The following is a 27,119-nucleotide window of genomic DNA, read 5'->3' on the forward strand; positions in this document are numbered from 1 at the left end:
TTTTATATTTTTACTTATGTCAAGTACAACTTTGCTGAGCTGCAAAGTCAAAACTGTTCATACACATATCACCTGCACAAAAATTAGGGCAAAGAACTTATTGTTTTTCTGATTCAGTGATTATGAGTATGACACTCCAACTCCAAGTGAGATTAGGCTTCCATGCCTGGAGGAAAGTCTATGTCAGGGACTTTTTTTTTAAAAGGTTGAATGTACCATTGTCAATTTTTTTCTCCTCCAAATACTGTTGAACGGGAAATTGTACTTGAGAAATTAAGAGAGAAAAACTACTAAAGCGGAAGCAAAAACCCAAAAATGAACTAACTGTTGGGGAGAGGTGAAGGAATAAAGACAGACAGCAGGTAGAGGCTGCCACTGAATGCAAAATACATTTGCCAAAAAAATTTAGATGTACAAAATAAAATCAAGTGTTTCCAGTTCCCATACCGACCATTCCTTCAGGATGATGTATACAGGGGGAGTCGACCTTTTAGAAGTTTTTGTGAGGCTTAACTTTATAAACTTGGTACAGTGGAACCCCATTTTAAGACCCCCCAATTTAAGACTCCCTCCCTTTTAATTTAAGACCCTGTATTCTCAGATGTTCTGTTCATAACCTTTGTAAATTTACCCCCATTTTAGGACTCCTTCCTTTGTAAAGACCTGATTTTCTCAGATTTATGAAGGTCTTAACAGGGGGGTTCCACTGTGATCAATTAGCGTAGCCAACTAACAAGTTGTTGTTAACTCTCAGCTTAAGTTTAAGAGATCTTCTCGCCACAATGAAACTGATGAGCCTGTTTTTATTTTGTTTTTAGAGTGGATGGTGACCAGGATGGCAAACTGAGTGTTGCTGAACTGGAGGGGTGGGTGATGAGCAAGATGGAGGAACATTTTGACGAGGCCCTCAAAGAAAATGAGGAGATTTTCAAGCATCTTGACCCTGATAATAATGGTATGCTTATGATGATGTTCACATGCATTTTTTAAATTTTGTTATTTATGGTAAATCATGCTACAGTAAAACCTCCCACTAACCTTGAAAATGTCCAGAAAATTTGGTCGTAAAAAGTAGGTGTCTTTATCGGGAGTTTGGGAGGTATCATTTTTTTGCAGGGGTGGCAACTGTTGGGCAGTTCAGTCTTGAAAGTTGTGTGCGTTATCCTATTTTTGTTCCCATTTGAAGTGCATTATATGGATAAGCATGATGTACGTGCATACACCAGCGCACAGACGGGCAGGCATAACACAAACACACACACACACACACGCCAGCGCGCGCGCGTGGTCTATATATATAAAACTCGGTGATTGACCGGGGTAAGATACCAAGAAGGTCAGTGTCTGTAACCTCAGGCAGGAAGAGTTTCCTCTCAGACATCAAAGGAGACCGTCCCATAGGTAAAACTTGTTCATTGGCAAGTATGGTCATTGACCCGAGATCTTAGTTGATGAGCACACACTCACACAATAGGTACACAGCAATTCATTACTGAGTTCAGTTGTCATTCTAACTGCCCCTACCCAACCCCTCCCATCCCCTTACTCCCCCCCCCCCCCCCTCCTACTTCGAGGGCAGTCATTCAATTGTGACAGCAATAGGTGAGAAGATGACAGCCACGGGCCACTGGACTTGCACGCACTACTGACTACAGACTACCACCCCTGACTCTTGATGCGTGACTAATGACGTGCGTGTTCCGCGTGTGCTGCGTAATTACGAACTTTGACACTCACTGGTTAAAAGGTCAAAGTCGTTATTGACCCTAAGTTGGTAAGTCGGTCGTCGGAAAAAGGAGGGTCGTCGGAAAAAGGAGGGCGTCGTTCTTGTGAGGTTAGTTACAGTGAGAAAAGCATCCGTGCCGAGAAATTCGGTCGGCAAAAGGAGGGGGTCGTTCTTGGGAGAGGTCGTTACGGGAGGTTCCACTGTATTTGATACAAGCATGTAGTTATCATAAGCCTTGCAGTGTTAAAAAACAGCCCGGTTTTCTAGTTACAATTAGGCAGATTTGAAGTTGGGTCCTGATGGTGATCTTTGCTGATAAAAGAATCATGTACTTTAAGAGGATGGGATGCAGATCTATCTATGCTTTTCGTGGAAAAGGGAAGCTATTAGGCAAATATTAAAGGCATACTAACGCACTCCCGTGTTTACAAAGTGTAGTTTGCCCACAATCGATGTCAAACGCACCATAAGACCATATAATGACGATACGTCACCATGCGCGGACCATAATACATGCATTACAGCTTGTTCTAGCCTCTGAAAAAGTGAGGATGTCAACAAAGCCGCGGTGTTCTCTCCCTTGCATCAACGTTACATGTGTTGCCAAATCTATAAATAGGACGATCCAGATCAAAATGAAAATTCAAATATCTCAACATTTAAGGGGTCCCAGACCACAATATTTTGCAGGGAACTTAATTTAGTCTGTCTCCAGCTGTTGGTAAAGCAATTAGCGTGTATAGTCATCGAGTACATATGGCTTTAAGCAAATTATTGGTACATAATAGCTTCTTTTTTACATTTAGTCAAGTTTTGACTAAATGTTTTAACGTAGAGGGGGGAATCGAGACGAGGGTCGTGGTGTATGTGCGTGTCTGTGTGTGTGTGTGTGTGTGTAGAGCGATTCAGACTAAACTACTGGACCGATCTTTATGAAATTTGACATGAGAGTTCCTGGGTATGAAATCCCCGAACGTTTTTTTCATTTTTTTGATAAATGTCTTTGATGACGTCATATCCGGCTTTTCGTGAAAGTTGAGGCGGCACTGTCACGCCCTCATTTTTCAACCAAATTGGTTGAAATTTTGGTCAAGTAATCTTCAACAAAGCCCGGACTTCGGTATTGCATTTCAGCTTGGTGGCTTAAAAATTAATTAATGACTTTGGTCATTAAAAATCTGAAAATTGTAAAAAAAAATAAAAATGTATAAAACGATCCAAATTTACGTTCATCTTATTCTCCATCATTTTCTGATTCCAAAAACATATAAAAATGTTATATTTGGATTAAAAACAAGCTCTGAAAATTAAATATATAAAAAATATTATCAAAATTAAATTGTCGAAATCAATTTAAAAACACTTTCATCTTATTCCTTGTCGGTTCCTGATTCCAAAAACATATAGATATGATATGTTTGGATTAAAAACACGCTCAGAAAGTTAAAACAAAGAGAGGTACAGAAAAGCGTGCTATCCTTCTTAGCGCAACTACTTTCCCGCTCTTCTTGTCAATTTCACTGCCTTTGCCATGAGCGGTGGACTGACGATGCTACGAGTATACGGTCTTGCTGAAAAATGGCATTGCGTTCAGTTTCATTCTGTGAGTTCGACAGCTACTTGACTAAATGTTGTATTTTCGCCTTATGCGACTTGTTTATTATTATTATTTTCACTGGTTGAAGACATTCATGGTGCTGCTCATGTCCTGTTTGCAAACATACCATAGTCTAATTTTTCGCTTTCTTTCAAATTCAAGCATGATGTTAATATTGCCAAGTTTTTCTTCGAGTTGGCTATCAATTTTTGAATCAAAATCTGAAAGTGTTCACTAAGATGGTTCAGGGGGCTGTAGTTATTACATCGTGTTGTGATATTAAATATGAACAAAGTTTTGCTTCCTTTTTGTGTCACTCATATCGATCAATATTGCTATTTCATATGTTACGTGGATTTCCATTGGTCAATTGGGCAAAACTGAGCTCATTGTAAAAATGATATCGACGACATTTCCGTCGATATCAGTTTTGATGTCGACGACCTCTTTATTGCTTCCCCACTTCAAAAACAAAAACACCTAAATTTAAAAACAAACAAATATATATGAAAATGTAACATTATTTGATCCCAGAATTTAGTTGAACAAGTGACTAAAGACTTTTTGAAAGAAAAGACATTTTTGAATACTGAAAACTACAAGAAAAGAGTGAACAAAACGAAATAATAATCAGAGGGAGGGATATGGAACAGCCAAAACTGAGACAAATACTTTTGTAATTTCTTTACAGTAAATACAAAATGTCCAGAGAATTAGCAATATATTTAACATTGACTGACTGTGTGATGATATCTTCTGCTATTGGTCTGTTTCGACAGTGATATCGAAATCTCGACCTCCTGTCTCGATTTTGAAATATCACTGTCTCAACAGACCATAGCAGAAGATATCATCACACAGTCCGTCAATATTGGGTACTTTAGATGTAGATGAAAGTGTAAGCAATTTATTGCAAATACATGTACTGCAACGTTTGTAATTTTATTCAAATTGAACTTATTGAGTGTATACCATGTGTGACCATTTGTTTTAGGCAAAGTCCACTGGAAAGAATACTATGTCCACTTTCTGCTGGCTAAAGGCTACCCTGCTGATGTGGCCAAGAGACACGTTGTCGACTACGATCAGATTGAGCTGGATGCTGATTGTGAGTCTGTCTTATGTTCAATCTTGTCATCTGTGTGTGTGCAATGTTATTGCAGTTTATTTTCATTTTTGTATCATCTTTCATTGTTGATCATCATTATAAGGGAGGTGCTATTGTTGTCGTGAAATAACCACCGCTTAACATTCCAAAGGACACTTGGTTAAGATAAGGACAATGTCATCCAATGGAAGAATATCAGGGACGTTGTTACAAATGAACACCTATAGGACAAATGTCCTGAGCTCTTCATCATCAATAGGACATTTGACCGCTTTCAGAAATTTCAATAGGACATCATAATTTTCTGCAAAACACTGTCCATGGAATGGCTCCAAAATCATGTGCACACACACACACACACACATATAGTATATACACCGGACAGTTTTGCATACATTGTTTTATTAATTTAGTTTCAAATAGGACACACACAAAAAGAAACAAAAAACTAAAATGCAACCAAAACCTTCAGCACTCTTTTTGACTCACATGCGAAGCAAAAGTGAGTCTATGTACTCACCCGAGTCGTCCGTCCGTCCGGACGTCCGTCCGTCCGTCCGTCCGGAAAACTTTAACGTTGGATATTTCTTGGACACTATTCAGTCTATCAGTACCAAATTTGGCAAGATGGTGTATGATGACAAGGCCCCAAAAAACATACATAGCATCTTGACCTTGCTTCAAGGTCAAGGTCGCAGGGGCCATAAATGTTGCCTAAAAAACAGCTATTTTTCACATTTTTCCCATTTTCTCTGAAGTTTTTGAGATTGAATACCTCACCTATATATGATATATAGGGCAAAGTAAGCCCCATCTTTTGATACCAGTTTGGTTTACCTTGCTTCAAGGTCAAGGTCACAGGAGCTCTTCAAAGTTGGATTGTATACATATTTTGAAGTGACCTTGACCCTGAACTATGGAAGATAACTGTTTCAAACTTAAAAATTATGTGGGGCACATGTTATGCTTTCATCATGAGACACATTTGGTCACATATGATCAAGGTCAAGGTCACTTTGACCCTTATGAAATGTGACCAAAATAAGGTAGTGAACCACTAAAAGTGACCATATCTCATGGTAGAAAGAGCCAATAAGCACCATTGTACTTCCTATGTCTTGAATTAACAGCTTTGTGTTGCATGACCTTGGATGACCTTGACCTTGGGTCAAGGTCACATGTATTTTGGTAGGAAAAATGTGTAAAGCATGTGAGTCGTATGGGCTTTGCCCTTCTTGTTTTGATTGTCTCACAAACTGCATGATTTGACTAGAAAATGAAATACTGAGAACATTTTTTAAAAAGTGCGTTTCATCACAGATTCGACAAAGAAGTATGGTCTCTTTGCTGTCAATGTCTAACCAACCAAACAGGGTAACCCATGAATAGTTAAAAGACCGTTTTTGCGAATTTCCAGCTGTGCCGACACCATGTCCTGTACATAAGACAAAGGTGTTCAGCTTTTGTTGATCTTTGGCAGACCTTAGTTTTATTTCGGTGGCATAATTCAATGCGCTTCGTCAAAATGTCTCGAACTGAAACCAAAAGCAGACGCAAGGTTTATAGTCAGTTGGAGTTGTCTCCCGTACTCCTAACTTTAAGTGTGCTGCAAACGGTTCGTAATTCCCGAAAACGCAAGATCCGCACTGCACAACTTCAGTGCACCTGTACGCGAGAGTGCTCGGTCGCCTTTTGAAAATGTGTATCTTGAAGAAGAAAAAATTGAATATCGCGCTGTCCGAAGGAATGGAGTTCTTATCGGACAATGTCAGCGCTCAGTTCAAAACGATAGGACATTTGACCGCCATGCAGCTATGTGAATCGGACATTTGAGCCTTTCAATCTGTGCTCTGTCTTTGGAAAGAGAGAATACATGTACTTAATGTCCTACAGGCTAAATATTTCGCCTCTTTAAGGACAAGATATGGGTTATATGATTAGAGTTTTACGCCCTCACAGCTTTTGACGAGATACACAAGTGTATGCATGTTTAGGTGGTATGAGCCATCTGCACTTATGGCAGAATGACCAAGATCTTTTACGTGCCATTGTGGTGACACGGGGGTGGGACATGGCTTCAGTCTCTGGGTCTACACATAAAGTTGACCCGTCCCGGCCCGAATTCGAACCTGCGACCTTCCGATCACAAGTCCAGTGCTCTACCAACTGAGCTACCGGGCCCCCACTCTGTCTTTGGAAGATGGAAGGTATTAAAAGTCTATGTATTTGTGTATGTGAGAGAGAGAGGATTTTCTGTGTGTGTGTAACATGTTTATGTTTATTCATTCTATTTGTTTCAGCAAAGGAAGAACTGATTCGCTACAAGTTTCGTTGGTCAGATGCAGACTCCGAGCCCATGGACAATGAGCTTACTCGTGTAGAGTTCATGGCCTTCAGACATCCAGAGCAGAGCGAGAAGACTCTCAACAACATGGTGGTCAGCATTATGAGTGGCATAGGTCAGTTTCAAAACCAAAAGAGTTTTGTATGGGATGTTTAATGCAATCTTATGTAGAGTGGTTTGTTTGTTTGTTTGTTCGTTCATGGGCTGAAACTCCCACGGCTTTTACGTGTATGACCGTTTTTACCCCGCCATTTAGGCAGCCATACGCCGCTTTCGGAGGAAGCATGCTGGGTATTTTCGTGTTTCTATAACCCACCGAACTCTGACATGGATTACAGGATCTTTTTCGTGCGCACTTGGTCTTGTGCTTGCGTGTACACACGGGGGGTGTTCGGACACCGAGGAGAGTCTGCACACAAAGTTGACTCTGAGAAATAAATCTCTCGCCGAACGTGGGGACGAACTCACGCTGACAGCGGCCAACTGGATACAAATCCAGCGCGCTACCGACTGAGCTACATCCCCGCCCTATGTAGAGTGGTAAATCAGGTTATTACCCTAAAGGTTTTGAAAGGGAAGAAATATAGGAACAGACAAATAGTGACGTGAAGGCGAACAATGAAAATGAAAACTTAGCTTCAGTTGTTCCATATGGCACAGACAAATGTTTCCAGGGGGGCAGTTTTGTTAAGCTTTGCATATGTCTGTGTTTCAGGTAAGGTATCCTTAGATGTTTTCACGTAGTTAGAAAAGGATTATGAGTGCTGTTTAGATTTATTTGCACAAATACAGTTATATGTTAGGTGTCCTTTTTGTAACTGAAGGACGGTATAGCAAGATCTGTAGGTATGTGAGAAAACAACAACACACTTCGTGGTGGCTATTTTTAAAAAAAAACAAAAGAACTTTTCCTTAGCTCACAGCCAATGTTAATTACACATTAACATGCTTCCATTTGAAACTTCGAGGTCTTCATGGAGGATTGACACCCGACCAAAGGTAATTGAAGCCCGACGGAGCGAAGCGACGGAGGGCTTCAATTAGACTTTGGGAGGGCGTCAATCCACGATGAAGACCGAGAAATTTCAAATGGAAGCATGTTAATGTTATTGTAATTCAATCTGACGACGATCTCTTTCCTGCTTTCATGCAGTTGTAAACAGACAGAATTGGTTCTGTTCTGTTCACACACTACTTTCAGTCCACCTACCTGCAAGGGTCAAGTCCCAAGAAATATGTCTCTGTATTCCTATCGTATCACTCTGCTCCTGTTTTGTTTTCTTTCACACACATTTTCCCTTCTTTTTTGACGGGTTTCTGGACAGCAAACTCTAAAACAAATTCTTTACATCACAAAAGCGATCTTTGGAATTGACTGACGTAGTTCGGAAGAATTCATGCATCAACTTACGTCATGTATTTGACGTCATCACTTCGCATACCTTATGGTCTCGGTATTTCGTTGGCCTTCATATTTCCTACTTGTAAAATGACCCTCAAAGCTAACCGAGACTAGTTGAGGCTGTATCAATGCGCCTCGCCAGCAGGTTGTTAATGGATTTTTTAGCGAGTGGTTATCGACAATTAATGACCGGTAATTTTTAATGAGTTGGGGCATTCTGACCAATCACAGGATCTGTTTCATTAAAACGCAAACTTGATTGAATTGCAATGGGTCTTAGTAGCGTAGCATCAGATTAGAAATCCATGAGAACATCATTTGATTGCATCAATGTACATGTATTAGTGCTCATTACCAGCAATATGCAGTTTTTATGGTGCTTCCCCATTGTGTGTTTGTATGTGTGTGCGTATCTCTGCCTGTGTGTGTGTTTAATGTGCAAGTCATTTACGTTTCAGTTCGTAACACAATGGTTTTGAATATTGTCCTTCTTCTTCGTTCATGGGCTGAAACTCCCACGTTCGCTCATGTTTTTGCACGAGTGGGTTTTTATTTCTATGACCGTTCTTACCCAATCGTTCGTTTCTTCCACTGTTTTTCAGACACGGACGGAGATGGTATAATCACGGAGAAAGAATTCACAGCGCTGCCGCCAGGAGAGGTGGAGGGGGAGGAGTTCCAGAACATGGACAAGTCGTGGCAGAAAGAACGCCAGGAAGAATTCAAGAACTCAATGGATCTCAATCACGATGGAAAAGTCACCAAGGAGGAACTAAGGGTTAGTTAGCACGCTGTCTGTTAAGATGTGGCTTTCATTTTTTAAATACAGTGGAACCCCTTTTTAAGACCCCATAATTTAAGACTCACACCTTTTTAAGACCTTGTTTTCTCAGACTTTCTGTTCTTATCCTCTGTAAAAAATTAACCCCATTTTAAGACTCCCTCCTTTTTAAGACCTGATTTTCTGAGATTTTTAGTTCCCAAGTAATTCAACAGAAAAAGCAAAGTCTGAACATGTTGGAAGTACCCAGCTATCTGTTGATTTTAGAGTTTAATTTAAAAGTACAATCATCTTAAATGTGTGTATTCTTTTGTTGGCCAGAAATACCTGGACCCTCGCAACCCAGGCCAAGCATTGATGGAGGCCAAAAACTTGATATCCTTCATGGATGACAACCGGGACAACACGCTTTCTATGGAAGAGATTATGAAACACAAGGACATCTTTATCTCCAGTAAAGTCATGAACTTTGCTGCAAATGTTCATGACGAGTTCTAGTCTGGACCAAAAATAGGCTTGGTGGGAAAATGTTGTGGTGTGGCTTTTCTTTTCTGAGGGTATAGTGTATTTTTAAAAGGGAAGACATTTTTGTGTGAGTGGGTGAAGAAACTGGATTTGTGATGGTTGAGTCAGGTGTGTGTGTGTGTGTGTGTGTGTGTGTGTGTGTGTGTGTGTGTGTGTGTGTGTGTGTGTGTGTGTGTGTGTGTGCGAGATGCCCCTTTTTTTCTAGAAGACTGAAGCACTGTCTCGTTTGAATTTACCTTGATGTGTCATCGTCAAGGAAAAATGATTTGGTATTTAAGCAAAGTGAATCTGTGCCCCTGTGCATGCTCATGGTGTAAATGTGCCTTGCGCATAAAATCAACTGTGTCATTTTGTGTATGTGATGGTAAGAAAAAATATGATGGGTGTGTGTGTGTGTGTGATGAACATGCATGTATGTGTACCAGTGTGTGTGTGAGTGGGTGTGTTGAGTGTGTGAGTGTTTGGGTGTGTGTTTGGGTGTGTGTATGAGTGGGTGTGAGTGGGTGTGTGGGTGTGTGTATGAGTGGGTGTGGTGAGTGTTTGGGTGTATGTATGAGTGTGTGAGTGGGTGTGTTGAGTGTGTGAGTTTGGGTGTGTGTGTGTGAGTGGGTGTGTTGAGTGTTTGGGTGTGTGTGTGAGTGGGTGTGTTGAGTGTGTGAGTGAGTGGGTGTGTGTGTGAGTGGGTGTGTTGAGTGTGAGTGGTTGGGTGTTTGGGTGTGTGTATGAGTGTGTGTGAGTGGGTGTGTTGAGTGTGTGAGTGGGTGTGTTGAGTGTTTGGGTGTGTGTGTGTGAGTGGGTGTGTTGAGTGTGTGAGTGTTTGGGTGTGTGTGAGTGGGTGTGTGTATGAGTGTGTTTGCATGCATAAGAATGGCCAAGTAATGCTATTGGTAGTGATTGCTGAGTGGTTACAAACCACGAAAACGTGAAGCAATGCTTTTGACATGTAAGCCTGTGATTGCTTTGCCATATTTTGAGTGGGGGATTCGACAGCGGATTTTCAGTCTTTCATGTCCATTATTTTAGCCATTGCTGATAGGTAGAAATGTTATATCCTTACCCTGGCTGGATGCTGAATGATGAGAATAATGACTTTTTGTGTGTAGTATCGGTACAGTGGAACCCTCCATGTGAGACCTCAACAAATCTAAAACCCAGGTCTTAGAAAGGGGGGATTCTTAAGGTGGAGCCAAATTTGGAAAAAGCAAGGTTTAACCCTTTCATGACTGTATTTTTCTGATAGAGTTACTCTCCCTGGACTGAATTAATTTCCTGATATTTTGTCAAAAATGGGTACCACGTTTTAAAAAATTGCCAAAACATACACACACACACACACACACACACAAAAACACCACACAAAACACCACACATACACACACACACAAACCCCCACCACACACAACATTGTACTGTACATTGTAACAGTACTGTAATGCTCTTTAATGCAGAGACACTCTTTCACCTTGGACCACGCCCACACCTCTGCTCTGGGGTTGGGGTGGGGTACGTTGTACCGTATGTACGACCACAAAATCGCTCAGTAGATGTACTTGGTTGTGGAACAAAGAAATCTTCATCGTCACTCGACTCACTTCGGTCTGCTTCATCAACAACAAAGTCCGAATCTCCATCGCTATCACTGTTTAGAAACAGTTCCTGAATCGCTTCATGTGTAGTGAATGTACGACGAAGTTGACGTGCCGGCTTTTCTGCCATATTTCCTTCAAAAGTATACAAAAAACGATCGCAAATCCACCAACATGTGCCGACAACATCCCACGAGGCTTCAGCAGGAAGTTTAGCGCAGTTATTTCCCTTTGGCCACTGTGAAAAATCGGAATGGGAAAGGAACTGGAACACTCCGTCTTACCCGAGTATACTCGTGGCCCGTCCAGTAGAGCAGTGTGTGGGACCCGAGTAAACTCGTGGCCCGTCATGAAAGGGTTAAAAAGATGGATTTTGGGGGGGGGGGGGGGGTCTTAAAAGGGAGGTTCATTGTATCTAATTTGCTTGACTTAAGGTGGTGGGTTTACCTTTACACAATTGTGTATAATAGCTTAAAATTGTAACATGATTCCTAACTCTCAACCCCCCCCCCCCCCCCCCCCCCCCCCCGCGGGTTAGCGGGAAGAATTTACCCGATGCTCCCCAGCATGTCGTAAGGGGCGACTAACGGATTCTGTTTCTCCTTTTACCCTTGTTAAGTGTTTCTTGTATAGAATATAGTCCATTTTTGTACAGATTTTAGTCAAGCAGTATGTAAGAAATGTTAAGTCCTTTGTACTGGAAACTTGCATTCTCCCAGTAAGGTAATATATTGTACTACGTTGCAAGCCCCTGGAGCAAATTTTTGATTAGTGCTTTTGTGAACAAGAAACAATTGACAAGTGGCTCTATCCCATCTCCCCCCTTTCCCCGTCACGATATAACCTTCATGGTTGAAAACGACGTTAAACACCAAATAAAGAAAACTCTCAAACAAATGCATACTTGTAATATGAAGTCTTGATCATTATTTCTTTGTTATGGAAGAAAGAGTGACATTTCTTCCGAGGGTACACCAAGGCACAGGCCATTGACCTTGTCAAAAAGAAAAAGAAAATGAAAATACATGTAGTAGCAAAAAATGTTTCCTTGTAAAGTCAGCAACATTGAATTTTTTTATTTTTAATTTATTTTGTATTTCAAGAGTAAAAGTTCTATGGTTGAGAGGAAATAATAGGGAACCGGAAACCTCCATTTTTTGTAGGCCTAGTGCAAGAGCAAAGACACAAACTCATTTTTCAGATGTCCACAGACATGAAGTCTTACTTCCTGGCCCAGTAAAATGTTGTTGGTAGTTGCTTTATTTCTGCTTCAGAAAAATCATGCTGACACTGTTGTCACATGACTGATTTTCTTTTGCTCGTGGTTTTCTTTTTATGTTTCTTTGCTAATAGAAACATAGCAATGAAATGTTTTTGTTTTGGTGAATTTTTTTCCCAAGACATTACGGCATTTGGCTGTGTGTGTTTTTCTTGGGTGACAAGGAGTGCTTGTGAAACATATAATCAGGTCTTTTGTACAGTGGGTTATTACATGTATCTGTGATTTACTTGCCTTGTTGTTGTTGTTGTTGTTGTTGTTGTTGTTGTTGTTGTTGTTGTTGTTGTTGTTGTTGTTGTTTTCTCCACTGGCCAGCATAGTCTGTTGTATCAGTTCCTTGGGAATAATCTCTTCTGTTGAATTTATTGATGAAAGAGAATTAAATGTTTGTGTACTTGTGTGGGTCTGTGTGGTTCACAAGTATACACCTGTAAAATATATCCTGGACCTGCAGTTCTAGCTGTTTTTAAACTTTCCCGATATGCTGATTAAAACCTGCAGGTAACCCTTGCAGTAATCCCCTAAGACGGCTGTTTCTTGCTACATTCCGTGTGGTCTTTTGAGTGATTTGCTTTTGGGGAAGGGTCTTTGAATTTGTTTTGTCCGTGTGCATTTTTCAAACAACATACAAAATACAATTGTTTAAACTTTTTATTTTTTCTTGTTCGCAAATGTAAAACTCTAGCAAGTTTTTGATGATTGATTTTCACGCTATGCCAGTTAACTTGAAATAAGCCAGTCTGAGAGATGTCTGTCTGGTGTGTCCAGTGTTGAAGGGGAGAAAGTGAGTGTTTGGTAATCCCCTTTAGCCTTCAACTTGCACCGTCTGCCAACAGAAGAGTTTCCCTTCGTCAAAATTCATTTGGAAGGTTGAATTGATACGGTGCCATGAAAGACAGGTGACAGTGTTGATGTGTGTTTCTTTTGTTCAAACTTGGAAGAGAGCATATTATTTTGTCTTGGATGAGGATGAATTTTGAACCTCCATTTGCTCATGTTTCAAAACTTATCTCAAGAATTTGCGTTGAAACAGTTTAAATCGTTGCAACAACACTAGGCAATTACAAAGCAAAATAAATTGTTTGAGATTACTGTGATGATAGCCTAAGTTGGAAGTCTGCAGGAGAGTGTTCCTTCCATGCTGATGTGATTGCAAACTCTAGTGTGTGCAAGTTATACTTGATGCGTTCATAGACACATTACAGTGAAACCCCCATTTTAAGACACCCAAATTTAAGATTCCCTCCCTTTTAAGACCTTGCTTTCTCAGACTTTCTGTTCATAGCCTCTGTAAATGTACCCCCATTTTAAGACTCCCTCCTTTCTAAGACCTGATTTCCTCAGATTTTTGGAGGTCTTAAAAGGGGGGCTCCACTGTACGAATAAGCCATGGATTGATAACCACTGTACTGAACCCTTCTGTGTTAACAGCTCCAAGTGTGATTCCTCACCGTCTACACGTACGCTCCAATACTGTTCATGTTTTAAGCGTGTTTTTGTTGATAGTATAGGGTGTGAGCGCACCTATTTTCATTGGTTTGCTGATAGAGCTTGGACCCCCCGCAGGTTAGGGGGAAGAATTTACCCGATGCTCCCCAGCATGTCGTAAGAGGCAACTAACGGATTCTGTTTCTCCTTTTACCCTTGTTAAGTGTTTCTTGTATAGAATATAGTCAATGTTTGTAAAGATTTTAGTCAAGCAGTATGTAAGAAATGTTAAGTCCTTTGTACTGGAAACTTGCATTCTCCCAGTAAGGTAATATATTGTACTACGTTGCAAGCCCCTGGAGCAAATTTTTGATTAGTGCTTTTGTGAACAAGAAACAATTAACAAGTGGCTCTATCCCATCTCCCCCCTCCCCCCCCCCCCCCCCCCCCTTTCCCCGTCGCGATATAACCTTCGTGGTTGAAAACGACGTTAAACACCAAATAAAGAAAGAAAGATAGAGCTTGGAGCAGGGTTTTCTGTCAAAACTGAAGCATAAAATACTTTTCAGACATGAAGGCCTGTAAATGATTGATTTATGAAAATTAATTATTTTTCAATTAAACGCACCAGCGTGTGTGCCAAGAGGTTGGCAACAGATGCAGCACATGGTTTGTACGATTTATTCTAATGTTTTTTGTTTTTTGTTTGAAATATTTAGCATGATACAATGCGGTATACATATAATTGTAGCGATGGAGCACAACACGTTGAGCTGCTGTAGATGTGCTCGTATGAACCAAGTAACATTTGGCGTACGACTAGATGCAGCACTTAATTACACCAGTCAAAATCTTGCAAATCCACCTTTTGTGGACTCTTCATGTGGTAGTTAGCTGTCCTAACTCCCAACACTTTTCTTCCTACCCCCACCCTTATGGCCACCCCAAATATCACTCTCCACATCCTATGCTGTTATGGGTATGCGCCCTCCCACCCCTACTGTCAGGGACAGTTATGTTTCAATTGAATAATGCTTTCTCATGGGAAAGGTCTTCAGAAAGGAAGCCAGGAAGTGTAGATCAGTACTTGGTGTCATACCAGCTTCCGTTTAAAATCAAATCAAAATCAAATTAACTTTATTATCTCAAATCTGAGAAATTACATAAGACCTGCACTGCTGTCTTTCTTTCTCGTAAGCCTAGGCAGGCAATATTTTACTGGCTTGAGAGTGTTCATTCAAAAAAAAGATAAGCACTGGATTTGTGAAACTCTATTATAAGCATTACAAAATATAAGAATGCATACGTCGTGACATAAATGTGTGCACTTCCAGATTGATTGATTTTTTAATTTGTTTTTTTGCATAAATTTGAGTCTTATGTGTGTGCCATATGATTTTAGATTTTTTTTCTTGCAGATCAAAACCATATGGCATATGAATCATAAGTATGAATGTGTCATACTACTGATGAAATATAAATAATATGTGATAGTGAGTACTTATTCAAACTGTATTAACAATTGCTTATATTTCATTTACTATATTGATGATGGGTTTTCACCAATTTACCTTTTTTTTGTTGTTTGTATTGCAATTTTTTGGAATGAAGAGAAGTTTGTGTGTCATTGATATTATAAAGAAAATGGACATAATAGTTATTAATACATTAGTTTCCGTTAATAAGAGTGTGCTGTGATGTGACAGATGATGTATGTAAATTACCCCCGCGGGTTAGGGGGAAGAATTTACCCGATGCTCCCCAGCATGTCGTAAGAGGCGACTAACGGATTCTGTTTCTCCTTTTACCCTTGTTAAGTGTTTCTTGTATAGAATATAGTCAATGTTTGTAAAGATTTTAGTCAAGCAGTATGTAAGAAATGTTAAGTCCTTTGTACTGGAAACTTGCATTCTCCCAGTAAGGTCATATATTGTACTACGTTGCAAGCCCCTGGAGCACATTTTTGATTAGTGCTTTTGTGAACAAGAAACAATTGACAAGTGGCTCTATCCCATCCCCCATCCCCCCCCTCCCCCCCCTTCCCCGTCGCGATATAACCTTGAACGGTTGAAAACGACGTTAAACACCAAATAAAGAAAGAAAGATGTATGTAAATATAATACATATCTAGAATTTCTCTTTATCTGTTCTTTGTTATGGAAGATGGTTATGTTTTAAAAGAATACTTTTTGCTTGCTTGCTTGCTTGTGATTGCGAAATAGCATTGTTCGAATGTGCGTATGACAGAGTAGAGCATTCTCAGGCACAAAAAGTACATGCAGCATGTACATGTAAATAGGTTAAGTATGCACCAGAACATGATTGTATACTTCTTTTGATTTTAATCATCATAGGTTTCTTCTTAAGTTATTTTTCCATTACACTTTTAAAAGCCACAAGCAAACACAGATTTTTGAAACAGAAAGTATATGTACTAACTGACAAAGGAAATCAGAAACAGTGGGCAAAATTCCAACAATTGCTACATGCAATAAAGTAAACTACTGCTTATTCCTTGTTATAATTTCCTGTGAGCTGCCATATCTGCTGTTTACACGAATCAAAAAACAAGATGAGTGAATTTAACAAACGTTTAATAAATCACAAGCTGTTTTCATCTAAACACTCTCCGCCTTTTTTATCTAAACTTCCCCAGTGATTGTGGAAGACAATTTGATGTTTTCTTCCCCCCATTAAATTGGATAATAACAAAACTTTTATTTAGCTACAGCACATTATAATTGAGCAATATTACGTTATGGCATCATGAACGTTCTCATTCTTTTAGATGTCCTCTCTTACAGGTACATGTCAGCAAAATGACATGGTGATTTTATGTATTCTGTGTGTGTGTAAGGCAAAAAAAAAAAAGGTCTGTTTACGGTAACATAGGCCAAAAAAATAGGGTCGGTAGGTCGGGATTTTTATTTTTTTATTTTTCCCAAATGCCAAAAAAAAGTCTAGGGTCGCGCGAAAAAAATAGGGTCGGTCGGGTTACCGTAAACAGACTATATTTTTTTTGGCCTAAGTGTGTGTGTTTCAGGAATTGCATTTTGATGTTCAAATGTGCTTGTACTTATTTTCCTTATATGGTACAGTGGACGCCGCTTAATAAAACCGCGGTTAATAGAGCCAGCCGCTTATAAAAGCCGATTTCAGACGGTCCGGATTTATCACTATATCTTATGTATTAGAAAAAGCCGGTTAATAAAACCAACCCGCCGCTTATTAAAGCCAGTTTTCTCAGAGAAATCACGTAGTTTGTGACTAAAACTCGCATTATCTTGTGGAAGACGACCAACAAACAAACACTCATAAAATCGTTCTTCTCTGCCGAGTAATGATTCGTGACGGTGACAGTGAAATTATTGATGTACCGAAGTGATCAAAGTACACGTACATGTACATATTTAAAACAAAAGTTCAACATCCTTCGTGAAGTTTTGTTTAGATTCAAACAAGTGTAAATGACGAAAGAAAGTGACTGAGTGACGTAAACAAAAGAGAAGATTTTTTTTTCTTTCGAAAATGACGTATTCCTGGACCGCCGGTTAATAAATCCGCCGCTTATTAAAGCCATTTTTCGTCGGTCCAGAAGTGGCTTTATTAAGCGGCGATCACTGTACATTGGTGACTGCAGTGCACTTACTGGGTGAATTTATTCTATGAGGGTGTGAATTTTATCAAGGAATATTGGTCAATACTTTGGTGCGTGGGTTTCTAGATCTCATGGTTAATTTGAATTTTGAAATAATCATTACAAGCTCTGGGTTTGAAAATTATGCGATTCAAGTATGTTGTGACACATGTTGTGTGTGAAATGTAAAATCGACATATTCATGAAAAAGGCAGTCAAATATTATATATAATCTCATTCAGGAAATAGGCAGAATGCTCCCTAATTTGTGAAAAATGTAGTCTTCTGTATGAAAAGTAAATGCAGCCCAGTCCCTGAAATAGTCAATATTCTTCCTAAAAAGTAGAAATACACTTCAGTATACATGAATTAGTTGGCAAAATGTCCACCTTATCCAACTAGACGCAGCCGGGGTTCAACATTGATCCTTCCATAGGGAAGGCCAATGTCCTAACCACTACGTTATTGTTTTTATCTTTCTTCAGCGAAACTTTTAATTTTATTTCACCTCTCTGAATAAGCGCAGAGTTTGGAAGACGGTTCAGTGTGGTAGCATGACGTATACCATCAAAATTAGTTCTGTATGAGGTAATGTGTTGAATGTATAGCAGGAGAATATGTACCTTTGAAAAACATCTGTCACTGTTTACTTTGAAAAAAACAAACACTGGTTATTTATGGTCAATAAATGTATGATACATTCTACAAAATTGTTGTGTTTGCATTCTGTGGAGTGTTTGTTGATGTGTTTGCATTCTGTGGAGTGTTTGTTGATGTGTTTGCATTCTGTGGAGTGTTTGTTGATGTGTTTGCATTCTGTGGAGTGTTTGTTGATGTGTTTGCATTCTGTGGAGTGTTTGTTGATGTGTTTGCATTCTGTGGAGTGTTTGTTGATGTGTTTGCATTCTGTGGAGTGTTTGTTGATGTGTTTGCATTCTGTGGAGTGTTTGTTGATGTGTTTGCATTCTGTGGAGTGTTTGTTGATGTGTTTGCATTCTGTGGAGTGTTTGTTGATGTGTTTGCATTCTGTGGAGTGTTTGTTGTTGTGTTTGCATTCTGTGGAGTGTTTGTTGATGTGTTTGCATTCTGTGGAGTGTTTGTTGTTGTGTTTGCATTCTGTGGAGTGTTTGTTGATGTGTTTGCATTCTGTGGAGTGTTTGTTGATGTGTTTGCATTCTGTGGAGTGTTTGTTGATGTGTTTGCATTCTGTGGAGTGTTTGTTGTTGTGTTTGCATTCTGTGGAGTGTTTGTTGATGTGTTTGCATTCTGTGGAGTGTTTGTTGTTGTGTTTGCATTCTGTGGAGTGTTTGTTGATGTGTTCTTTGTACATACATGTACACCCCGTACTTGCACACGCAGATTTACATTGGATGAAAGCTAGAGTGCCACAGATTTTCTCAGTAAATTTCTTGTAAATTGTCTTAAAATGAGGTTTCCACAGTACTAAATTTCAGCTGTCCTGAACCTGACAATATCCAGTGCTCCACACAATTCCAATTCATTTCTTCAGAACTCCTATTCTGCTTTGCAGCTTGTCGCAACAAAATGTTGTACATCAAAGGCCGGTTTTCAATAACTAAAAAGAACCACTCTTGCTTGAATGCGCTCATGTTAATATGAACGTTGAACATGCTACATTAACTAGTGCTGCATAAATCTGAATGCTCTTAGAGTCTCCATGCATGACACATCAATGTTTGGCAGTTAAAAGTACACACCATGATTAACCCATAAATTTGATTTGATTTGATAACTGACAAGTCCATTTTTCCTCACTTTGCTAGCCCAGCAAGACATAGAGCAGAATTATTTGCACATAATTATAATAATCAACAAATTAAATGTGTAGGTCTGCTTTGCTGCAAGATTGTTTTGGTTTCAGCCAATTAATATCTGTCATTATAATGTTCCCCACATCCACGATTTCGCAAGATGGGTGGAGGGAGAGCCTTTTGCACTAAAGAAATTTCAACTTTGTTCATCTCACCAGTCATTTGTTTACGGTACATTTTTTACAGAAATTCTGTTTTGACAGCATGAAATCAACTATATTATATTTGTAAACCCCACAAAATGATTTTGAACGATACATTATAAATTGTATAAATACATACATATCCCCTGCACAAAGTATTACATAAAAAAGATAAAAAACGCTCGCGCTGGACCCGAGTACTCTTCAGACATTCACACACACACACTCTCTCCCTCACCCCTTCTCTCTCTCCCTCTCTCACACACACACACACACACACACACACACACACTACCACATCTCCATTCTAAAACACGTCACGTTCCAAATCAAAAGACGACATTCTATTTTCTTACGTCACTATTCTTGGTTTACAGTACCATTCGGCGGCTTTGCTACGAGTATGGCATAGTCTTGGTTTGCCGAGACCTTGCACCGTTGCACCGCGAATTCCTCCCACCGCCAAGTCGTCTTTTTGTGGTTTATTTCGCATTTAGGTCCCAGGTAACATTATGAAGTTTTAATACGATCAATCGGACCTATTATCAAGTTAGTGTATCAACTTTTGAACGAACTGCGCCCAGTAGTTTCCCAGCAATAAGCTGTTAAGTCGAGACACACACACAGACACACAATTAAAGTCTGCTGGACCCTTGTACTAGCGTACTCGGGGATAATCAAAACAAAGATCTATCAAACGTCAGCAGTCAAGCCAGAATCAATGCATGTCAAACTTTATTCCAAAATATTGCTGAAGTAATGTCAAAAGAAATAAAAAATTCTAACAATGATAGAAAATGTTCCTCTTTTCTGCACATGAGTGCATATTATGCTTATCATCATTAAATTATTTAAAACAGAGTGAAAACAAAGTGTATTGCAAACAAACAAGATAAAATATGAATCTACACACAAGCAATATCAACAAAATCCACTTTCAATGTAAGTGTTGTGATGTCTGGGTAAGCTGAATACTGAGTTCAGTAACTTTTAACTTGGTTAAAATACTGTTATTATGAGCATAAGTAAACAGCATAACTGAACGAAAAACATGTACAATACACATATAAGTTTGTCAAATCACAAAGAAAAAAAGCCACATGTACTGTACTGAATTGAATAAAAGTCAAGCAACCTGAATACATTAATACATCGCTACTTTGAATAAGAAGTACGACATGAGCTAAGATGAACTTATTCAGCATAAGTATCTGCCTCAAAATGATCTATTGCCTCTAAAAGAAATCCTGTTTATACACTTCATATTGCACTACTACCTTCGTGGTTGAAAACGACGTTAAACACCAAATAAAGAAAGAAAGAAAGAAAGCACTACTATCACATCTCAATATCATTCAAGCCTGTCGGACCACATGAAGGCAATGTGACAAAAACCCTGCCTGCAATGAATTGCTCTAGTTATGCTGATTCATGCTTCAGCGTCTAGATATACATACAAGCCTGTCGATATGAACAGGCAGTACACTGTCTACATATTTGAATCTTTCGACTCTTTGTATACATGTATCTCTTCTTTTCAATCAGTGAAATCTCTTTGGTTTCAAACAATGCAGAATTGCAGGGGTAAAAACGGTTATACACGTAAAAACCCACTCCTGCAAAAACATGAGTGAACGTGGAAGTTTCAGCCCATGAACAAAGAAGAAGAAGAAGAATTGCGTTTCTTCATTTTGTAGACCTAGCATGGCGGACAGACTTTCCCGCTGCCTTCTGTGGTTGCTGCTGATGCTGGCTGGACCGTTGCCCTGGCAACGACTGTTCCCACAGAGGCAAGAGACCCCGCACCATGGACCAGTAATTGTTCTGAAAAAAGTCACAACAGTTTTACAGTGGGACCCCCCCTTTAAAGACCCCCCAATTTAAGACTTCCTCCTTAAGACCTTCATTTCTCATATTTTCGGTCCATAACCTCTGTACATTTACCTCCATTTTACGACTCCCTCCTTTGTAAAACCTAAGTTTCTCAGATTTTCGGTCCATAACCTCTGTACATTTACCTCCATTTTACGACTCCCTCCTTTGTAAAACCTAAGTTTCTCAGATTTTCGGTCCATAACCTCTGTACATTTACCTCCATTTTACGACTCCCTCCTTTGTAAAACCTAAGTTTCTCAGATTTTGCAAGGTTTTTAAAGAGGGGTTCCACTGTATAAGGAGCTAGGGCAATGAGATGACAGATAATATAGAGACATAGATCAATAGCATTACAAAATATAAAGAAGGCGACATTAGTGTGTGGTACTTTCTTGAGTAGAAACATAAGAGCAAGTATAAACAACTCTGACACAAATAAAAAGCATCATTATTGTAAAGACTACTACAGTACCTGTAGTGTAACAAATCTTGGACTGGGTGCCATGTTCAGTTCCTCTTGTAACGTTTGATTCAGTAGCTCCACGTCCTGCAACATGTAAGAACATATGATATATAATTATGTGTGCACACACAAACACGCCACATGAAAATGCATATATTCATCACTTGAAAATATAAAATTCTAGACATGTGTAACCGAGTGCACGAAGCACAAGAATCACCTTTGGAGGCAAAGCCAGTCACAACGGATTGAGATTTTAGAGCATAATACCCCGATGATGTGGGCCGTGTACGACCTATACTTTCTAAAGAAGGATTTGACGTGAAAAGGATTGGTCCTACACAACCCATGCCATCCGAATAACAATAAATTCTTTTGAATTTTTTTTTCATGTATAGGTCTTTTACGACCCACCACATTCGGACTGTGTAGTTCAAATTAGGTCATCATTTATTCATTTTAATTACAAAGATCATCCTTCAAAAAGAAGTCGATGGGAAGGTTCTATGGTGTTTGAGGATTTCATGAAGTCTCAATCAAAATCTCACAATAGCTTCAGATACAGACACTTTAGTGAGGCTCTGGGATGTCAACAACCCCAGAAGCATGGTGAAGGTTCAAAGACATAACTAGCAGTAGCAGGCATGCATGGTTTTACACATATTTAATGGCATGATCTTACACAGCTATTCCCTTCTTGGTTTAAATGAAATTGTATTCAAAATACAGGACATGAAAAAATTGACAGTATACAAGGACACAAACTTAAAGGTACTGAACTTGTCAAATCCAGGTGCACGGAGCCCCTGGGGCTTTTAGTCATACCTCAGGCAGCTATCCGTTAGAAGAACTACCAAGTTTCATTGACTTACACCCAAAGAGTCAAGAACTGCGATTTTTTTACGAATTAATTTCGTACTCGGACCCGGCTGGTCTTGACCTATTTTTGGATCTAAATTTAGATCGGGTAGATCACTACATCATGCACAAAAAGACCTGTCACTAAGCAAACTATGTCAGCTGACGTCATCATGAGTTTGTGTAAAACAAAATGGAGGCCGGAATCACTCAGTTGAATCGAACTCCGACCAAACACCACGTAACAACTAGGTTAATGTATGCACTCGCGTGAACAAGAAACTGTCGAGCTTCACAGATGTCGTCGTTGGGTAGTTTTGGGTTTGTTTTACTACCATAGGAGGATTTTTGAACTGTAAATGCACTCAGCTGCAACAAAAACGCAAAACGAAGGCTGTGAGCTGCACTGTGCCTTTAAGCAAAAGCTTATTTTACGTGACAAAAACAATACAACATCCCGAAACAAATCTCCTTTCACAAAACACAAATGTGTGTGTGTGTCTGTGTGTTAATGTGTGTACGTGTATGTGAGAGATAAATGAGAGATAGACAGCTAAACAGAGAACGCCAGAGAAAGAAAGAACGCGCGAGAAACAATATGACGTCATTAATCATCATAAAAATTCATGACACTGTATGTCACGTGCCGTCATTCCATTCTTTCCATAAGCTTACCATCCCGAAGAAGGCAGTAACGTGCTGAAATATTGATTATAGATATAAACGTACCTAACCTGGTTACTGGTGTGTTTTCTTTTTATTTAAACAAATCTCCTTCTTCAGAAGATGCTGCTAAGGGTTGCCAACCCTCAGGCTATACTATAGGGGTGGGGTTTGGTTGGGGGGAGGGGTTTGGGGTTACGTCTATTAGGAAGAAAAGAAGTTCAATTGTAAATAATAGTCCATACTTTCAATAGTCTGGCATTTCTGATGCTGGCGTCTGCTGGACCAACGGTACCCGTGGATGCAAGGCTGTGCGTGCTCTGCCGCAACGAATTTCCTGATGTGTGGAGAAGTCCCTCCCGTCTCATCAGTCTGTTTGGTTTAAATAGTGTTTATTCAACAATTCATAGGTATTTGAACATGATACATGTTAAGGATCAACAACAAGCTAAAGCTTATGGCGGCTAAGGCCTAAAAAAAAAATAGGTGTGGTTACGGTAACCCGACCTACCCTATTTTTAGGGGCCGATCCTATAACTTTTTATTACATTTGTCAAAAAAAAAAAAAAAAAAAAAAAAAGAGTGCAAACAAGGCAATGAAAGCGAAAGCGCCCGTGTCGCACACTTATTTCCCTGTCAAGTACCGTACTTTCCGGGTCATAAGGTGCGACTTTTTTCCTCGAGTTCGACCCCTGAAGCGCCTAATCCGTGTATGAAATACGAAAAAATCAAAGAGACCGCTTGAGTACCAGTCAAACAACTTGTGATAATGCATGTTTCAGCTACTAGGTACTGCCCTGCCTTTGATCTGGCCGCACACACAGATTTCCACTCTATTAAACTCGGTCACTGACCCCGATGCAGGAAGTGTTTCCTCTCTCAGATATGACAGGGGAACCACCTCTCATGGCAAAACCTGGGTCATTGACCCCTGGGAAGAAGGTCGTGTCTTTTAACAAGGCCACCCAGCTATCACAATGCCTTTGGTCACTGACCCCGATGCAGGAAGTGTTTCCTCTCTCAGATATGACAGGGGAACCACCTCTCATGGCAAAAACTGGGTCATTTTGGTGCGCCCTATTGGCCCCCTGCGTCCAATGGGTGACTGGATTACAATTTTTTTTTAAAAAGAAGGGGGTGCGTCTTAGATAACAAAGCGCCTTGTCACCCGGAAAGTACGGTAGGTTTAATTTGTACACATTAGAAAAAAAAGTTAAAAAAAAAAAAAAGTGATTGCCTACCTACCTACCCTATTTTTTTTGGCTATGTTACCGTAACCACACCTATTTTTTTTTTTGGCCTAATTGACTGGACTTGCACCCCTCGTAGTTGTATAGTACAAAGTGACTCGAGTTTGAGTTTTGGGATTTCTTTTGCCCTACCGGCCTTTCTGATAATGTTTTAATCACCTCGTTTTTGAATGCAACACATAATGTCCCTTTTTGTTCAGTCTGTTTGAATTAACAAATCACGAGTCTCATCATCACATTGTACCATGCAAGCATTCATGTACCTTTTATAGCAACAGCACCTTACACGAATCCACTAGAATGACTTGTACAGTTATGTATACTAGCTGACTCATGAGGTAAGTTGCACACAATTTAAGGAAACTAAAATGTGCTACCAATCTTCGTCACAAACTACTTGAAAAAGTGAAATTTCAGTTGCTTCATTTCACTAATCAAAATTAATCTCAGATTGTTGCTTTTTTGTAAGTTGAATTTAAAAATAACACAAGTCAGATCACAGGCGGAAGGTATCGTTCACTGGACCACCACTTTCATAGAAAGACTGTATTCTTTCTATGAAAGTAGTGGTCCAGTGAACGATACCTTCCGCCTGTGGTCAGATCAAATGAAAAACAACACACTGTACACGCCGCGCACACACGTTCATTTACATTTCTTGGTGGAGTAGATTCAGCTGGTTCTCTCTGTCTTCTAACGTTTCCTTCTTCATGCTGCGAATTCTGGAGGAAAGAGTCATAGTGGAGGGATAAATTTAATAATTGTAGGTCTTCCCCCGAAATAAGCGTCTACTGTCGCAGAGCAACTCGAGGGAGGTTACTCTCGCAGACCAATATACAAAAAAATATTGGTTTGGGGTTATTCTTTGGTTGTCTAAAAAGTAACTTTCAGCCATCTACTATTTTTAAAATAAGCAAACTGGTGACACAAAAGTACGTTTATGTACATTTTTATAGTAAAAAAATTCGATCAAAAATTAAAAAGTGCTGACAAATATTTGTTTTTGACTGCCGGAAATTCAGCCAAATCCCTGCCCTAACTCGGTATTATTTCACCTTCATCCGCACATGTATGGCTGACTTTCGTAAACAGCATGGCTCAGTTACTGAGACTGACGCATTATTCCAAGGTTTTAAGCCATTCCGTCACTTATTCGACAAGCATCTCTGCATCCGTCAGGACGACACTGGAAAGACTTCGACCGTGCAACAGTTGCTGGAATCTGCGCTTGAGAGGATCAGGTACACAATCGTTTCAAATGGAGTTGAAAAGTAGAAGAGAAACTTCCAGTTTTGATTCTTTGAACTAACCATAAAGGCGGCGATCGAGATATTGCCATTTGGGTTGCGTTTCACACGGCAGACTGACATTTCGTTTATGGTTTGTTTTACAATAGTTGTGGTGATGCTGATGCATTGTGTTTACGGTGCATCTTGAATTGAAATGCTGTGACCGAGACGTGCGGACGTGAACACATAGGGGCCTGCACAGATACACCCCATGTGCGCGTACGTAGGCCGAAACATTTATGTGTCATTTTCTTTCCCATATGCATAGCCTCAAACACGTACCAAATTTTCTGATTAGGCCAACAACAACAAAATAGTCTGTTTACGGTATCCAGACCTGTTTACCCTTACGATTTTGGCGTAATTTATTACGATTTTCTGCAAAAAATACGCCATTCCGCTATCCGTGTCAAGACTACGATTTTCATAAATAAAAAAAATGTTAAAAAAGTTCTTTTTATTTTTATTTTTTAAATTCACATGTTTGGCATTGTTTTTTTCAATGGCAAAATGGGGTGAAAAAGCACAGGACTGACCAGAGATCATGTCTGTCTGATGAGACGCTGGAGAGCCTTATTCTAGTGGTGAAGTCTCGCCCTCACTCATTCGGCAAGCGCAAGTACAGTAGAGAAGCGCTTGACACACTGAAAAAGGCCTACTACGAGCAAAAGAAAAGAATCAGTGATGCATGTGCTTTTGATGTGATCTTCTTTGAAATTATGATGACTAGAAAAACTGACTGATGTGTTTTGTTTGTGAATGATGGATATATTATGTGCATGATTGCGTTTCGCAGACACAGTTGTCATGTGCGTTGTAATTGGCGACAAATGCTGGATGATTACTATTTTTGTGCCAGGATTACTATTTTTGGGGCTGAGCATTACTCCAAAACACTTATGGGGGTAAACAGGTCTGCGGTATCCCGACCAACCCTATTTTTTCGCGTGACCCTAGTCTTTGTTTTTTGGCAAAATAACTTAAGATTATGGTCTTTTTGAAAAAAAAGATTAAAATCCCGACCTACCGACCCTATTTGTTTTGCCTATGTTACCGTAAACAGATAATTTTTTTGTTGGCCTTAGACGTTTTTCTTTTTCAGGAAATACAGTAATGGAGAGTGGAACCACCTATCGTTATTCATCAGGGGTAGCTCGAGCAAAGCCAGACCACAGACAGAACTTGTCAAAACCACCATGGAAGAAGAAGAAAAAGAAAAACTCCAACATCAACAAGAAAATTCATGCAGACTTGCTGAAAGGTAAGCTAGTGATTTAATGACATTGTAATAACTTCCCTCCCTTCACTAGGGTATCTGTCCTTGCATCCACAA

At 39.6% G+C, this 27,119-nt stretch overlaps 3 protein-coding genes and 1 long non-coding RNA gene across 4 annotated transcripts in view; 3 read left to right on the top strand and 1 right to left on the bottom strand.

Moving 5' to 3' along the window:
- The window catches only part of LOC138978522 (45 kDa calcium-binding protein-like), a 12,268-nt gene extending 834 nt beyond the window's left edge, over positions 1-11,434 (top strand). Inside the window, exons 2-6 of the mRNA XM_070351259.1 lie at positions 819-955; positions 4,318-4,431; positions 6,732-6,890; positions 8,780-8,955; positions 9,280-11,434. Coding sequence (XP_070207360.1) covers positions 819-955; positions 4,318-4,431; positions 6,732-6,890; positions 8,780-8,955; positions 9,280-9,456 — 763 coding nt within the window. The 3' untranslated portion in view covers positions 9,457-11,434. The remainder of the gene's footprint in view (positions 1-818; positions 956-4,317; positions 4,432-6,731; positions 6,891-8,779; positions 8,956-9,279) is intronic.
- Positions 11,435-11,445: 11 nt separating this feature from the next.
- LOC138978523 (uncharacterized) lies at positions 11,446-18,123 on the top strand. The gene is made up of 2 exons (XR_011459715.1): positions 11,446-16,633; positions 16,806-18,123. It is a non-coding gene; the product is annotated as an uncharacterized lncRNA (long non-coding RNA).
- A 1,983-nt stretch (positions 18,124-20,106) lies between these two features.
- Positions 20,107-25,316, bottom strand: LOC138978524 (centrosomal protein 15-like). The gene is made up of 4 exons (XM_070351260.1): positions 25,151-25,316; positions 23,493-23,619; positions 21,736-21,810; positions 20,107-21,212 (listed from the first exon to the last, which is right to left on the bottom strand). Exons 1-4 carry the CDS (start codon positions 25,234-25,236, stop codon positions 21,075-21,077), a joined length of 426 nt encoding a protein of 141 aa, XP_070207361.1. The 5' UTR covers positions 25,237-25,316; the 3' UTR covers positions 20,107-21,074.
- Positions 25,317-25,565: 249 nt separating this feature from the next.
- LOC138978525 (DNA-directed RNA polymerase, mitochondrial-like) overlaps positions 25,566-27,119 on the top strand; it is a 44,242-nt gene continuing 42,688 nt past the window's right edge. Inside the window, exons 1-2 of the mRNA XM_070351261.1 lie at positions 25,566-25,738; positions 26,889-27,047. Of these exons, the coding sequence (XP_070207362.1) occupies positions 25,591-25,738; positions 26,889-27,047 (307 nt within the window). The 5' untranslated portion in view covers positions 25,566-25,590. The remainder of the gene's footprint in view (positions 25,739-26,888; positions 27,048-27,119) is intronic.

The sequence above is a fragment of the Littorina saxatilis genome, linkage group LG10 (assembly GCF_037325665.1).
Source record: "Littorina saxatilis isolate snail1 linkage group LG10, US_GU_Lsax_2.0, whole genome shotgun sequence".
In the NCBI taxonomy this organism is placed as follows: domain Eukaryota; kingdom Metazoa; phylum Mollusca; class Gastropoda; order Littorinimorpha; family Littorinidae; genus Littorina; species Littorina saxatilis.